Source organism: Falco naumanni, chromosome 6 (assembly GCF_017639655.2).
Source record: "Falco naumanni isolate bFalNau1 chromosome 6, bFalNau1.pat, whole genome shotgun sequence".
Lineage (NCBI taxonomy): Eukaryota > Metazoa > Chordata > Aves > Falconiformes > Falconidae > Falco > Falco naumanni.
In genome coordinates, this window is record NC_054059.1 from 74,917,953 (window position 1) to 74,931,523 (window position 13,571).

Here is a 13,571-nt window from a genome sequence, read left to right on the forward strand (position 1 = left end):
ACAATTTTCACTCTTCATATTGTATAGTCCCTCTAACTGAATATCCAGGTTAATTTGGAGTTGCATTCCTAATACTGGCAGATTTGAAGGTAGTTTGTTCATTGTGATAAAATAAACCCCTTTCATTTTTAGTAGAATGCCCTTTTGACTTGTAATAGTAATCAGTAAACTGAAATCAAACACTTTATCTCAGTGGAGAAATCCTTACTAACTTACATTCTGATTACACATACGGTCTTTGGTTTGTGATGTGAAAAACTTAGTGACAGGAAGCCCTAACCTTCTAATATTAAAAAATTGTTGCTTGCTTAGGGCACCGGCAGAATGAGCACACCTAAGCACCAGTGGAAGAGAATCCTTTTGTCATGTAAGGATGTGTTCCGTACACAACTTGGGAGGCTTCTTGTGCACAACTTGTCTCCGGCAAGGCCCCTGCAGGAGAGAAAGCAGGCTTTGGAGATGGTACACGAAGTAAACCATCACGAGATTATGCGTGATTGTCTTAGCCCAACTTTGCAAGTAAGTCCAAGTGTGTTTGCGAGAAGTTTGTAAAACCTGTATTCAATTTTTTTAAATTTGGTTATTTATATCTGTGTGGCTGAAGTTGGTTCACTGCTGGTTTAGCAATGTTTAGTGTAATGACACTTCAATGTCTTAATTTTTTAATTTATTTTTAAAACAAAAATGTCACGTAAAATGCCTCTGTATACCCCTGCAACTGCTATGTTATCCTGAGGATTGATAGTTTTGTAAGAGGCAAGATAGGATTATGTCTGGGTATGTTGACTCTGTAGCACATCAAACATCACATCTGCAGTGCAGTGCAGAAACCAAAGGTGGTACTAGTTTTAACACAAAGAATTTTATTGAGGCTGCTAGAAGGTACCCTGAAACAGTACATCAATGAAGGAATTACTCTTACCTTGGAAGTCCAACTGCAGGCTTCCTGAAACTTGTAAGAGCTGATTGCCACTAGATTTTAAGAGGCAGGCAGTCTTCAATTAAAGCCGATACTCTGTCTTTTCTTATTTAACCTTTAATTCTTAAAGTGGGATTGTATATTCTGTGTTCGTACATAGCTGAATAGTTTCTCCCTGCTTTTCTGGGTTTATCAGGAAAAAGCTTTTTTGATTGTACTGTTAGTACAAGCTGAGAGAAAGCTGTTCTTGGGTGAACCTATGACATTTAACGTGTTTCTGATCACATATACATTATTCAATTAAATAAACACTTTGACCAGTAAGAAAAGAGCTGAGAGACTAGCAGTTGTTTCTTTGAGGGAGCATCATGTTGAGTGCATTTATGGCCTGTGTCTGCTTAACTTCATTATCTGTCAGCTCTAATTTGATTACTCAAACAAGGTGTGGCGTTCTTGGCAGGCAAAATTAGGAGTCTCTAGCATGTAGTTCCTGAAGTATAAACAAGGCTATAGGAGCTGAGTACTTGGGAAAGAAACTTTGCTTTCCTCTAAGCTATTTGAAAAGTCATAAGATGCTGGGCAAAGTTTTACCATGTGGAGGATTAAATTCAGCATGCTCTCTCTAGTTTTCTTAGAGTTTGTCTTCAAACAGTAAAGCAGCCATTTTCTTCAAATCACAGGAAAATTAGTAGAAGAAATATGTCCAGGCTGACTAGAAAAGGCAATAAAGCTAGAGGGGTGGGTGGGAAACTGCTCAGTGTTGTATTGTGGAAATTAGAGTGACCATACATCTCTTATCCCTTCTTCCCTTCTTTTCATCGTCTAGCATGGACCTAAATTGGTGCTTTATTTATATGAGTTGATGCACAATCACAGCGATGAAATGACCAAAGAAGAACGAAGAACAGCCGGAGACTTTGTGAATACGTTGAAAAGTTGTGGTTATAAATGCATTCCCCTGAGCCCACGACCAAAACCAGATCTAATAAAAGCTTTGCAAGAGGTTTGTGAATAAAAATTTTACTTCAAAAACTGAATATATTTGAGACAATTGGCTGTTATATGGGGTCAGACTTTTACTGCAGACAGTGGTTTTTCTTGCTTGGTGTGTGGCTTATGCTTTTTGGAACTCTTTGGGCTTTGAGTGTTTGTCCCATACTCAGTGCTTCACAGCGAGCTCACATCTTGATGCTTCTTGTGAAGCATATTACTTATTACAGACTTTCACCTTTGCCTGGATTAAGCTAGCAGTATCTTTCACTGGCAGGAAAAAACAATTTTTGTTTCCTTGCAAAAAAGTCTAACACTGTATCAATAAAACTGCTGTAACTGAAACAAAACTGTTCAGCTTATGTCTTCACAGTATTTTAAACCATCAAGATTTCATCAGTCTTCCTTATCTAAATTGGCATGTTCTTTAGCCTCTGCTTCCTTACTTTGTCCATTTAAAAAAAAGATAATGTATAAAACTTCCATTTAGGATCAGAAGAAATATGAGATGGAAGAAGGTGTAAACAAAGCTGCTTGGGAGAAGACAATGGCTAACAACCGGCAAAAGTAAGTGCCGCCTTAAAGGGGCTGCAAGAACTCTGTAAGAATGTTCATCAACACCCTATTGCGGAGTTGCCTGTATGATTACTATAAATGTTTTTTCAAATTAACAGCCTTACTAGCTTTCAGTTTTTTACTTTACTGTTATAAAAACAGCTTGACTACAGGTACCTGCATTTTGGTAGGTTGTATAATAAATGGCACTGAGTCAACTTCAGAACACTGAATCATTTCTTGCACATCTGGCATTTCACCCTTAGTTTTACAGCTGTTGTCTGTCCAATCACCTCTCCTGTTGCTGTGGTCTGTGCAATGAAATGAAGGCAAGTGGCCCTACAAATAACCTGATCCTCAATGAAGAGCATATAATTATATTCAGCATAGTGCTTCCGTGAGCTACATAGACTGCTACTTGGTGTAATTTCGGTAGCTTGTGGTAGATTAGGAGGTTCTTTTCATTAATTTACATTTCAGGCTCTGCTGTAAAAATTAGATCAGAGATGCACACACAACATGCTTCAATACAAGCAACTGTAATAGCTGTAAAGGTCAGCTTAGTCTGTCCAGATAAGGAGTAAGGTTTTACTAGATTGAATAACTTAAGAGATTTAAGCAGTGGTAAATTACTCTTCTTACTTCAAATTTTTGTTGTAATGAGTACATTAATGAGTAAAGCATGCTAATACATAGCCACTGATTTTTTTGATTGGCTTGGCTTGTCTTTGGCCACAAGTAATAGCTTTTTTGAAGGCTAAGAAGCAGATGGTATTCATGAGGCTTGTGAAAATTATGTAGGCTAAGTTGCTCTGCGACTGCTTGTAACAAGACCTCTGGATATCTACTGCCAAACTGGTTGTATTTTATAACGGGTTTTGGTGTCTTGCCTTCCCTTTTCAGTGTGTTTATTTGACATATTAAAACATAACTCTTTTTTCCTCAGTCTCTTTCAACGTCTGGATACAAAATCTAAAGACATTTCTAAAATAGCTGGAGACATCACACAAGCTGTGTCTCTGTCACAAGGAATGGAAAGGAAGAAAGTAATCCAGCACATCAGGGGGATGTACAAGGCAGAGCTGAGTGCCAGCAGACATTGGCAGGAGCTTGTTCAGCAGCTTACCCATGATCGGTAAGTTGTTCTCTCACCTCGGCGAGAAGGCGAGAGAGACACGCTCAGTGCCTAACATGTGCTTCTCATTCTGCTGAGGTGCATGAAAAGTAGATGAGATTAAAATTGAATTTACTTTTGCTGATCATCTGATGGTTAAAGACTTGTAAATTCTTTTATTCCCCTATTTTTTAGGGTGAGTAGCCAAGTAGTTTTTCTATGCCATTTAGACAGGATTTTTTTGTCAGATACATTTTGCTGTACCTAGTACAGTGAAGAATGTCATACAGTTTTCATATCTTGCATTACGTTGATGGAGTAATAAAACATTTTTGGGGTTATGTTATTCATATTAGCATCCAGATACTGTGTTGACTCATCTGCTTAGAGCAAAAGATGTTAAGTCTTAACAAGAAACCAAACAAAGTATTGGATGCGTTGTATTGCTGTTTTAATCAGAATTAGTAACTTCGAGAGCAGTCTTACAGTGGTAGCTCATGAAAGTCAACTACAGGATTCGGTCTTTTGATATTTTTTCAGACATATTTGCCCAGTGTACTACTATGAAACTTCTGCCTTTCCACTATTTAAAGAAAAAATGAATGAACGAGCATATATACTGCATTTGCAAAACTCTAACATAATCTGTTTTTTGCAGAGCGCTCTGGTATGACCCAGTCTATTACCCAACTTCTTGGCAACTGGATCCAACAGAAGGCCCAAACAGAGAGAGGCGCCGCTTGCAGAGGTGCTATCTAACTATTCCAAACAAGTACCTTCTCCCAGACAGGCAGAAACAGGAAGGTAATTGTAACGTTCAGGCATAAATCTGAATTTTAATGACTTACTGTTTAGTTTTGTGGGCCTTACTGTTTGCTTTTTTGTATAGGTGTGATAAAAACTCCATTATCTTACTTATTTGAAGACAAAACACATTCTTCTCACTCTTCTACCGTAAAGGACAAAGCAGCAAGTGAACACATAAGGTAAGATTTGGGTAACACCACCTCTTCCCACCTTCTGCCTTTCCAATGAAACAGTTCTCACTTTTTTTTCAAAGTAAACATTATAAAACAATCAAGGGAGATAAGAGACCAACGTCAAAAGTGGTAGGGTTTTTGCTATATTCTTAAGCAAAAGGTCAGCGCTACCAATACGTACATTTTCTGAGTCTTAAAACAGTCTATCTCCATGACTTCAAAAATCAGTAAAAGAAAATACCATCTGGTGTGACATGGGAATGGGAATTCTGTGGCATAACCTCATGAGATTTCTTTACTTAATTGTCATTTATGATATCTACGACAGGCAGTGCTACTAGACCTGGTAGGTCTTTCCATCAGTGTTAGAAGCAAATAGTGTTTTCATCCTCTACTTTTACCATTGTGTTACTCAACTCTTCAGTTGTGTCAGTTTACCACCTGCTACAGGCACTAACACTGCCCAAAATAACAGCAGTGAACACACAAAGAAATAAATACAAATACACTAATGTGCAAGTCTAGAAAGTTGAGGTTCTATTTTCTTTCACTCCTTGGGATTTGAACTCTTAAAGTCATAGTGTTGAAAAGTCGTTCTTAAACTGTAGCTTTTGAGGCTGTTAGTTTTAAGTATGTGCCAAAAGGTACACAAATCCATAAACAGTAATATGTTTTGAAATATTTCAGAGTTAATCGAAGATGTATAAGCGTAGCACCTTCTAGAGAGACTGCTGGTGAACTGTTGCTGGGTAAGTAGAATCTTCAGTCCTCATGAATATCTTTTCTTGTATAAGATTCTGCTGTATATATGAGCTTGGCTGATTTTTTTAAGTAATTCATTCATTGCTGGACTTGTGGATTAAGATTAATTATAGATCAGTTCTGCCTTTCTTCCCTACTGTTTGCATGAGTGCTGTTTCCGCTGTAGTTAAGTCTTAGTTGCAAAGCACGTGCTAAAAATGTGGATGATAAATTCTATTTCTGTCGATGTTGCCCAGTACTCTTAACTCCTGGACACTTTTTGTAACACTAAGATATTCAACAAATAGTCATATCGTGTACCCTTTTGCAACTTTTTCCCTGCAGGAAAATGTGGCATGTATTTTGTTGAAGACAACGCTTCAGACACAATTGAAAGTTCAGTAAGTATTAGAGCATATTGTCCAGCTTTAATTTTCCAAGCTATGACCATGAGTACTTTTTGTGTACTGCCACTGAGATTTCTGGAGTACTAGTTAATGTCCTTGGACAAGGCCAGCCAAACCGATTAGTTTGGGTTCAGTGTTGCTTCTGTTGCCCCTGGCTGTGGTGGAATCAGTGATGAGAGCAGAAAACAGGGAAGATGTGGGCCTGGGGCTGGGACAGAATGAGGAGGGGGTGACGTGGGGAGGCTTCTGCACCTTGCTGTCTGTTGCTCCGAGTTCATCAGCACGAGTGCACAGAACTTGCTTTGGTCTGCACCTAAGAAAATTGGCCTTACTGGGAGCTGGAGCACAAGCAGAACAGAAACTCACAAGTGTATGAATTGTGCTGCACTCTACAGCATCTGATTCTGGTATTTTCCATTATATAGGATGTTCTAGCTCCTCCCTTATCCTAGACAAGAGAGGACTGTGCCATGGCCAAAACCAGGACTGGTCTTAATCCTTCTGATGTACAAAGGCTCTGATGTATTATTTAAGTTTATACATCCAGCAGACCTCTTAAAAAAATAAAGATATGGGTTATACTGTTGAAAGCTGTAAACTGTTTTCAGGGAGCTCTTCCTTGCATCCATTAACCATGCAGCTCCTGTGGTTTAAGATGTTACCAGCTGTTTTGCTGCTTTGTTCTTCATAGAAGTGTCAGAACTGGGATTCATGGCAAGGCTTTGCTTGCTTTGGTTGGCTGTCCAGTATTTTAGTGTAAGAGCCAGTGAGAATGTGGCATTGTGTGCTGGTGTTGGACAGGGAACTGGAGCAGCTGAGGGGTGTGCATGATGTTCTGCCCACTGCCTTGAGCAGGGTGGAGGGTGGGAAACACGAAGAAAATGACACCCATGTCTTAAAGTATAACGCCAAAATTAGTTTGCCTTACAGTATGCTGTATGGTTATAAAGTGGCTGCATTGGAAGGTTTCTTGTTTGGAAAATCTATCTAAAATAACTTTTTCAATTGTAAATTCTGCAGAGTTTTCATGGAGAAACCGAACCAGCATCATTTTCTTGGACCTATGAGGAAATTAAGGAAGTTCATAAGCGTTGGTGGCAGTTAAGAGACAACGCTGTGGAAATATTTCTAACAAATGGCAGAACTTTACTCTTGGCTTTTGATAATACAAAGGTAATGTGCCACTGCTATGTAAATATACATCAAAGCATTTTGCTGTGTCTTCATAACGTACATGTTCTTTTAAGGAGACCTGTTGCATGGACTAATTAAATTGTGCCTAATACCTTTGAAAAACCTTTGCTTGGCTAGACTTCTAGACAAACACAATCATGTTGTAAAACACATCTCTGTCTTAAGACATGAAAGAATCTTAATGGTAAACGCTATTCTATTACAGCAGATAATGTGGACATTTTTTAAATGAGATAAACTTAGTAAGTCTTAGTTTGAAGCTTTTTAAATTTTATGATTAAATCTATGGTATTTTCTTCTAGGTCCGCGATGATGTGTACCACAACATCTTAACTAACAATTTGCCTAACCTTTTGGAATATGGAAACATTACTGCTTTGACCCACCTGTGGTGCACAGGACAGATTACTAACTTTGAATACCTGACTCATTTAAACAAACATGCGGGCCGTTCCTTCAATGATCTCATGCAATATCCAGTATTTCCTTTTATACTTTCTGACTACACCAATGAAACGCTGGACCTAAATGATCCATCAGTATATAGGTAATATGAAATGTTTGGAACCGGTTATTTCCAAATATTTGAAGTCATCGTCCAGTATAGCTTTTCAACTTCATTGTATTAAAATGCAAGCATATGTGAACGGAACTATTCACGGACAAGCCTCATCCATAATAACTTGGGCTTTTTACAATAAGTGGCTGCCTCACCTCGGATATTTCAAGTAAAATGCCTAGTATTAAGAGTGTGTATATTTAAAGGGTGCTCTGAATTGGACTTGACTTGTATACTGTCTTAATAGGGTATGGATAGTCCACAGATCTAAGTAAGAGCTCTGTGTTTAAATCTGTGTGATTAATTTCCAGGCCAATTAGCAAAAAAAATTAAATAGAAAAGGAAAGAATATTGTAAACTATTTGGCCAGTTACAAAATCATATTGTCTTCATTGTGAAGACATCCAAGTGAATTTCCCACCTAAATAAGTAAAAATGATTTAATGTTTGTGTGCACAGAGGCTTTGCCTTTATATGATGCCTCTTGATTTGATGGAGGCACGTTGCATTTGCATGCCTGTGACTGTGCTCTGGGGTAGCCTGTGGCTCTGAGTTTGCCTTTAGCACTAACTAGAAGCGGCCTTTTTATTTTCTGAATTCTATTGTAAAGCACTATTGAGTCTTGCTTGTCCTTCTCATGATATTAAATGCATTATTAAATGGTGTGAATCAACATCTTTATATAAATGACAAGATATTAGTACTACTTCTGTTACAGAAATCTGGTCAAACCAATAGCTGTGCAGTCTAAAGAAAAAGAAGATCGTTATGTGGACACTTACAAGGTAATTTGGGTAACTCTTTTGCTTCTTGCCTTTCCTGTGTAAAAATTATATGGAGGCTTCAATTTTCTTTAACATATATTGATGGGGCGGGGGGGGGACCGACAAATTCAGTATTTTGTCTATGGAATTCTCATTTCCAATATGCTACGTTTCCTGGGAAATGTTTTAAAACATGCTTGAAATGTGTGTGTGTCTGTTCCTGCACCTGAAATCAGAAATCAAGTTAGTCTTTCCATGGGATACTGCCACGGAGGTTAAATTAGTATCTTAAGTATGAACATACATACATATTTAAAGATCAGGAACTTGCTGCTGGTTATTTGAAATTACTTCAGTGGAACTGTGGCTATTCTTTGTTTGTTAAAAGAAAAGCTGTTTTTTCAAGTACTCTCTTATTTTAACATGTCCTATTATGATTGCAGTGCTCTTTGTTTTGCTCTTTAGAATGTTTTAAAGGCTGTAGGAAATAACAGCATGCTGGGGAATGAAAGCATTTGCAGCTGGACCTTCAAATTTATGTCTATATCATCATGGTCTAGTGTAGTATTTGCAAGTACTGTTTTTTCCTTTTAATATTGAAAAGCCTGTATAGTGATTCTGCTCTGTTAGAAAACAAGAGGGAAGGGGAAAAAAAAGGGAAAATAATATATGGAAAACAGGCAAAAGTGGCTTAAGACTCTGGTACCTCACTGGATTGTAAATATGATCACGTCTTTAGTCACTTAAAGTGTGTTTGATTCCAATTTGATTTTAAATGTGTGTTCCTCTAAAAGTTTTAAGTTTTATTCCTAAACAACTTAGGCAAGCTCTTATTTTTGTTATTGGAATGCAGTCTAAGTAGGAGGCTGATGATTTATTTTTTTCCTACTGCTTTTCTAGTATTTGGAAGAAGAGTACCGTAAAGGAGCACGAGAGGATGATCCAATGCCCCCTGTACAACCATATCACTATGGATCTCATTACTCCAACAGTGGAACTGTGCTTCATTTCCTAGTCAGGCTGCCACCTTTTACTAAAATGTTTTTAGCCTATCAGGGTAAGGTTATTTTTGCTTGCACCTGCCTCTCACATCAGGGCCTTGTCCCAGTGACCCAGGAATGTGATTTGTTACTCTGTTTTAACATAGTTTATCAATTCCAAATAGCTGAATTCACTAAAAAGAAATCTGGTATGCTATCACAGTAGAGCTGTTCTGAAATTATCAAGCTAGACCATAAAGCTGTACATCTTTTACTTATACCTTGGTGCATGTAGTATAAAAAGCTGACCTTCATTTGACTTGCAGTCTATGTAGTTGAGATGGAAGAATTCTAAATACTCTCAGCTAACTAGAGAGCAGTCACTTGGAGTTGCAGATGTGCAACAGTTATCTATCCATCATCTATGTAACAAATTTGGTTTGGATTTCTTTACAGATCAAAGTTTTGACATCCCAGACAGAACTTTTCACTCTACCAATACAACCTGGCGACTCTCTTCATATGAATCAATGACTGATGTAAAGGAGCTTATCCCAGAATTTTTCTACCTTCCTGACTTTCTGGTTAACAGAGAAGGTATGCTAAAAGGATAACTGAACTATATACCCACAGCAGCTGTACAGTAGAGCCTATGGGTTGAAACTGCAAACACTGGTATCGCTTGATTGAATATGTTAAGTTGTAGATGTAAGGAAGAAATCTGGCACGATTTTGTGGGGTATGCTAAAAACTGTTATGCAGGACTTAAGGGAAGTTTTCTCGTAATTGTCAGAGGTGTAAAGGAGTTTCCTGTTGTCTGGTTTTTCCTTTTGAATGAGTATGTACAGCTTGAGTGTGTTTGGGGGGACTTGTTAATGGTGCTGCTTTGTTGATCAGCAATCGCTGTGCTTAATGGTTAGTTTTCACAGAACCCTAGGAAGACCTTTTTGAAGTTACTGTCAGCTAAAACGTTGGAATCCTACACCCCTGTTTCTAGGTTTTGATTTTGGAGTACGTCAAAATGGTGACAGAGTTAACCATGTCAATCTTCCACCCTGGGCTCGTAACGATCCTCGTCTGTTCATCTTGATTCATCGTCAGGCGTTGGAGTCTGACCATGTTTCCCAGACGATCTGTCACTGGATTGACTTGGTATTTGGTTACAAGCAAAAAGGCAAGGCCTCTGTTCAGGCTATTAATGTCTTTCATCCTGCAGTAAGTATTTAAGCAGTGTGTGTGTTCGTTGTACTTGGTGGCATAATGGGGGAAAGTTTGGTCTGACTTGCTTGGAAAACGTCCGGCATGAAGCAAGAACCCTTGCTTGTGAGGTGCTGAAGAATAAGAAAAGGCTTTAACTGTTTCAGTGAAAAACTCGTAAGATCCCAGGGACTGTTGTGAGACTTAGTGAATTTGTGTTTGTCTGTCTTGCCGTGAGATAGGCCTGGAGGATGATCAGGGGCTGAGACTTTCTGGATAGTTCTTTGCAGGGGTGTACAGGTATTGTGTTGGTGTATACCTGCTCCCATCTCACTGAAAAGAAGCCTTTCATTTAGATAGATTGTGCTGCCGCTTTTGATATGCTTAAAATAATTCAGTTTGTCCTGAACTTTCCCTTCATATACGTTTTATGTTTTGTCCCCAGTAAACTTGATTTCAAATAAGTTCTTTATTTAATGTAAAGCATTTCAGAGCTTCACTACTGAATTGTAACATGGATATGTTGGATGACATTCTTTAGCTTCAGTCCTTACTATCACAGAGTTTGCTCAGCCAGCCAGTCCTGTTCTCAAATGCATTCAAATGTGTTTGTGTGTGTTGTATTTGTTCTATAGCTGGAAGAGCTAATAAAACAGTAGTGTTTGGCAACAGTGGCTTTTCCTTTTCAAGTAGCCGTCCAAATGCTTTCCTTCCTCTTCCTTTTTTGTGCTTAAGTATTGATTTCATTATTACCTCAAACTTCAAATCCCAAGTTTGTGTGGGTGTGTTCATTGTTTTTTGAAGTGAAAAGTCAAGGCCTTTTTGAGCTGAGGAAAAGTATATGGTACATAGAGAGGCATGAAAAAGACAAGTAGCAAGAGAATTTCCACTCTCCTGAAATATGAAGGCTCTTTCACCCTCCCCACCCCAAAATAGAGCTTTAATGTGTTAATAAGAGGTATGAAAACAAACATTTTCAATTCCTTCTTTATCAGCAACCCTTCTGCTTATGCACAGAGTGAAGGGCTACTAAGAAAACCTCTGTGACAGAAATTGGTCACGGAATACATGTAGGGGCAATTCACATGATAAATCCTCAAGTGGTGGTTAACCTTGTTGTCATCACTTCTTTATTGGAGATACTGTTCTCAGTAGCTCTTCAGTCAGCGCAGCTGTTGTGGGTTGGCTTCTGGTCCAAGTCTTAACCAAACAATGGAAGAGTCTGCCTCTAAACTCACATGCATGTCTTGAGAAATCTTTCCCAAAGACAAAACTCAACAAGCTTATTTTTGCCCCATCCTCTTTTTCCTTTTTTTTTCTTTTCTAGACCTATTTTGGAATGGATGTTTCTGCTGTTGAGGATCCTGTTCAGAGAAGAGCCCTTGAAACAATGATAAAAACATACGGGCAAACACCTCGCCAGCTGTTCCATGCAGCACATGTTAGCAGACCTGGATCCAGGCTTATCATGGAAGGAGAACTTCCCGCTGCCATGGGATTACTCGTGCAGTTTGCTTTCAGAGAAACCAGAGAGCACACTAAAGAAATAATATATCCAGTATGTCATTTTGAATTGCCAGATGGTTTAATTAACATTCATATGCTGTAATTATTCTACCCTTACATTTACAATTTCCTTCCTAAAACTGCAACTTTCTATCTATATTGTACTGTAAAGAAAATACACCAAAATAGTAAATTTATAGCAAAAGTTATTTTCATGCTTTGGTGTTATATTGTCAAACAAAGAGAGATCAGAATTTATCTGTTACAGCAAAGAGGTGTTGGAAAGCGTTTAATATTTTATAGTCAGTGATGAATTCTGGAATCTGTGTGCAAACCTACAGTAAGTAAACACATACTGTGCTTTTTTCCATCCTCAAATTTTTCATTGTCTGTAGGACAACTCGGCTTTCTTCACTTCAGATGCTTGTTTTCCAGTAAGTCCAGTGAGAAACTGAATCCTTGCATTTAAAGAAGTCTGTATTCTTTACTAAACTACCTGAACTACAAGCTTGCTATCTCAGCCCTTAAAGAAGTGGAAAAACTCCCTTAAAGTGAATAGTTTAGCTGATACTACAGTGCCTCATACTCGTCTGTTATTTTTAGAATACTTCAGCAGTCCTTACCATGTGTTTGCTCACAGGAATGTGATATAAATGATTCTCTTACTCATAAAATAAGATTTTCCTGAAAACTTTTTACTGCCTTTTAACTCGAACCTTATTTGTGTTTGATTTAGAGTCCATTACCATGGATAAAAGGCTTGAAGTGGGGAGAATACGTTGGTTCCCCAAGTGCTCCAGATCCTGTTGTCTGCTTTAGCCAGCCACACGGAGAAAGGTTTGGCTCTCTCCAGGCTTTACCAACTAAAGCTATCTGCGGTTTGTCCAGCAAGTTTTGCCTTTTGATGATATATAGCAAGGAACAAGGTATGAATGTGTGCTTATTCTTTACATGCACAACACGCACAAGAATGAGCCATAAAAAATTAAACCTAATGCTACCATTATTCTCCAGCAAACTTCCCAAAGGTAGTTACTTCTGCCAACGATTGATTTGTAAATCCAGTTACAGTTTCCACACGTGTGGTATCTTTCCTGGAGGGTGGATTTTACTTGTAACTTTCAAAACTGCATAGAGGCATCCTGTAATTAAGTTGATATTTTTCGTTAGTGGTTGGAGCATGAGGATTTAACTTTAGAATTTGGCAGCAGATTCACTCCAAGAACTGAGAAACAGATGAAAAGAACACTTGGCAACAGAAAGGAGAATTAAAGGAACAGTTTTTAGAAACAGAATAAGGAAAGTTATCAGTAAAAAGCAGAGGTGAAGGATCTTCTGTTTTCAGATAAACTCCTCAGAGGGATTCCTATTGATAATGTGCAGACAGGTTCTAACATCCTTTTGTTTTCTTTGTAACATATACTAGTGAAGATCTGGGGGTTTTATAGTCAATGGCTTCACATTTAGTCAACAAAAATACATAACATTCTCCTTGAAGTTATGAACAATCATTTCTCTAACTGGGAAGTGTTGTCAGCCTCTTCCCTTTTTTCTCCAATCCCAATAGATGCAATGTTTCTTCAAAAAAGCTTTGTCCAGGTTGCAGACTGTCTTTGGAGAACACGGAATGTCTACATGGTTTCAGAAAACTGTGTGTTCAAAATA

General features: G+C 38.2%; 1 protein-coding gene across 2 annotated transcripts in view; it reads left to right on the forward strand.

Annotated features, from left to right (window-relative positions):
• Positions 1 to 13,571, forward strand: part of LYST (lysosomal trafficking regulator) — a 96,190-nt gene that overhangs the window by 71,924 nt on the left and 10,695 nt on the right. For both annotated transcript variants that reach the window (XM_040597912.1, XM_040597914.1), the window contains exons 31-46: positions 313 to 519; positions 1,746 to 1,922; positions 2,400 to 2,476; positions 3,411 to 3,599; positions 4,237 to 4,382; positions 4,468 to 4,564; positions 5,246 to 5,307; positions 5,645 to 5,700; positions 6,727 to 6,879; positions 7,203 to 7,447; positions 8,178 to 8,244; positions 9,124 to 9,280; positions 9,660 to 9,800; positions 10,201 to 10,418; positions 11,728 to 11,958; positions 12,643 to 12,832. In XM_040597912.1, coding sequence (XP_040453846.1) covers positions 313 to 519; positions 1,746 to 1,922; positions 2,400 to 2,476; positions 3,411 to 3,599; positions 4,237 to 4,382; positions 4,468 to 4,564; positions 5,246 to 5,307; positions 5,645 to 5,700; positions 6,727 to 6,879; positions 7,203 to 7,447; positions 8,178 to 8,244; positions 9,124 to 9,280; positions 9,660 to 9,800; positions 10,201 to 10,418; positions 11,728 to 11,958; positions 12,643 to 12,832 — 2,413 coding nt within the window. The remainder of the gene's footprint in view (positions 1 to 312; positions 520 to 1,745; positions 1,923 to 2,399; positions 2,477 to 3,410; positions 3,600 to 4,236; positions 4,383 to 4,467; positions 4,565 to 5,245; positions 5,308 to 5,644; positions 5,701 to 6,726; positions 6,880 to 7,202; positions 7,448 to 8,177; positions 8,245 to 9,123; positions 9,281 to 9,659; positions 9,801 to 10,200; positions 10,419 to 11,727; positions 11,959 to 12,642; positions 12,833 to 13,571) is intronic.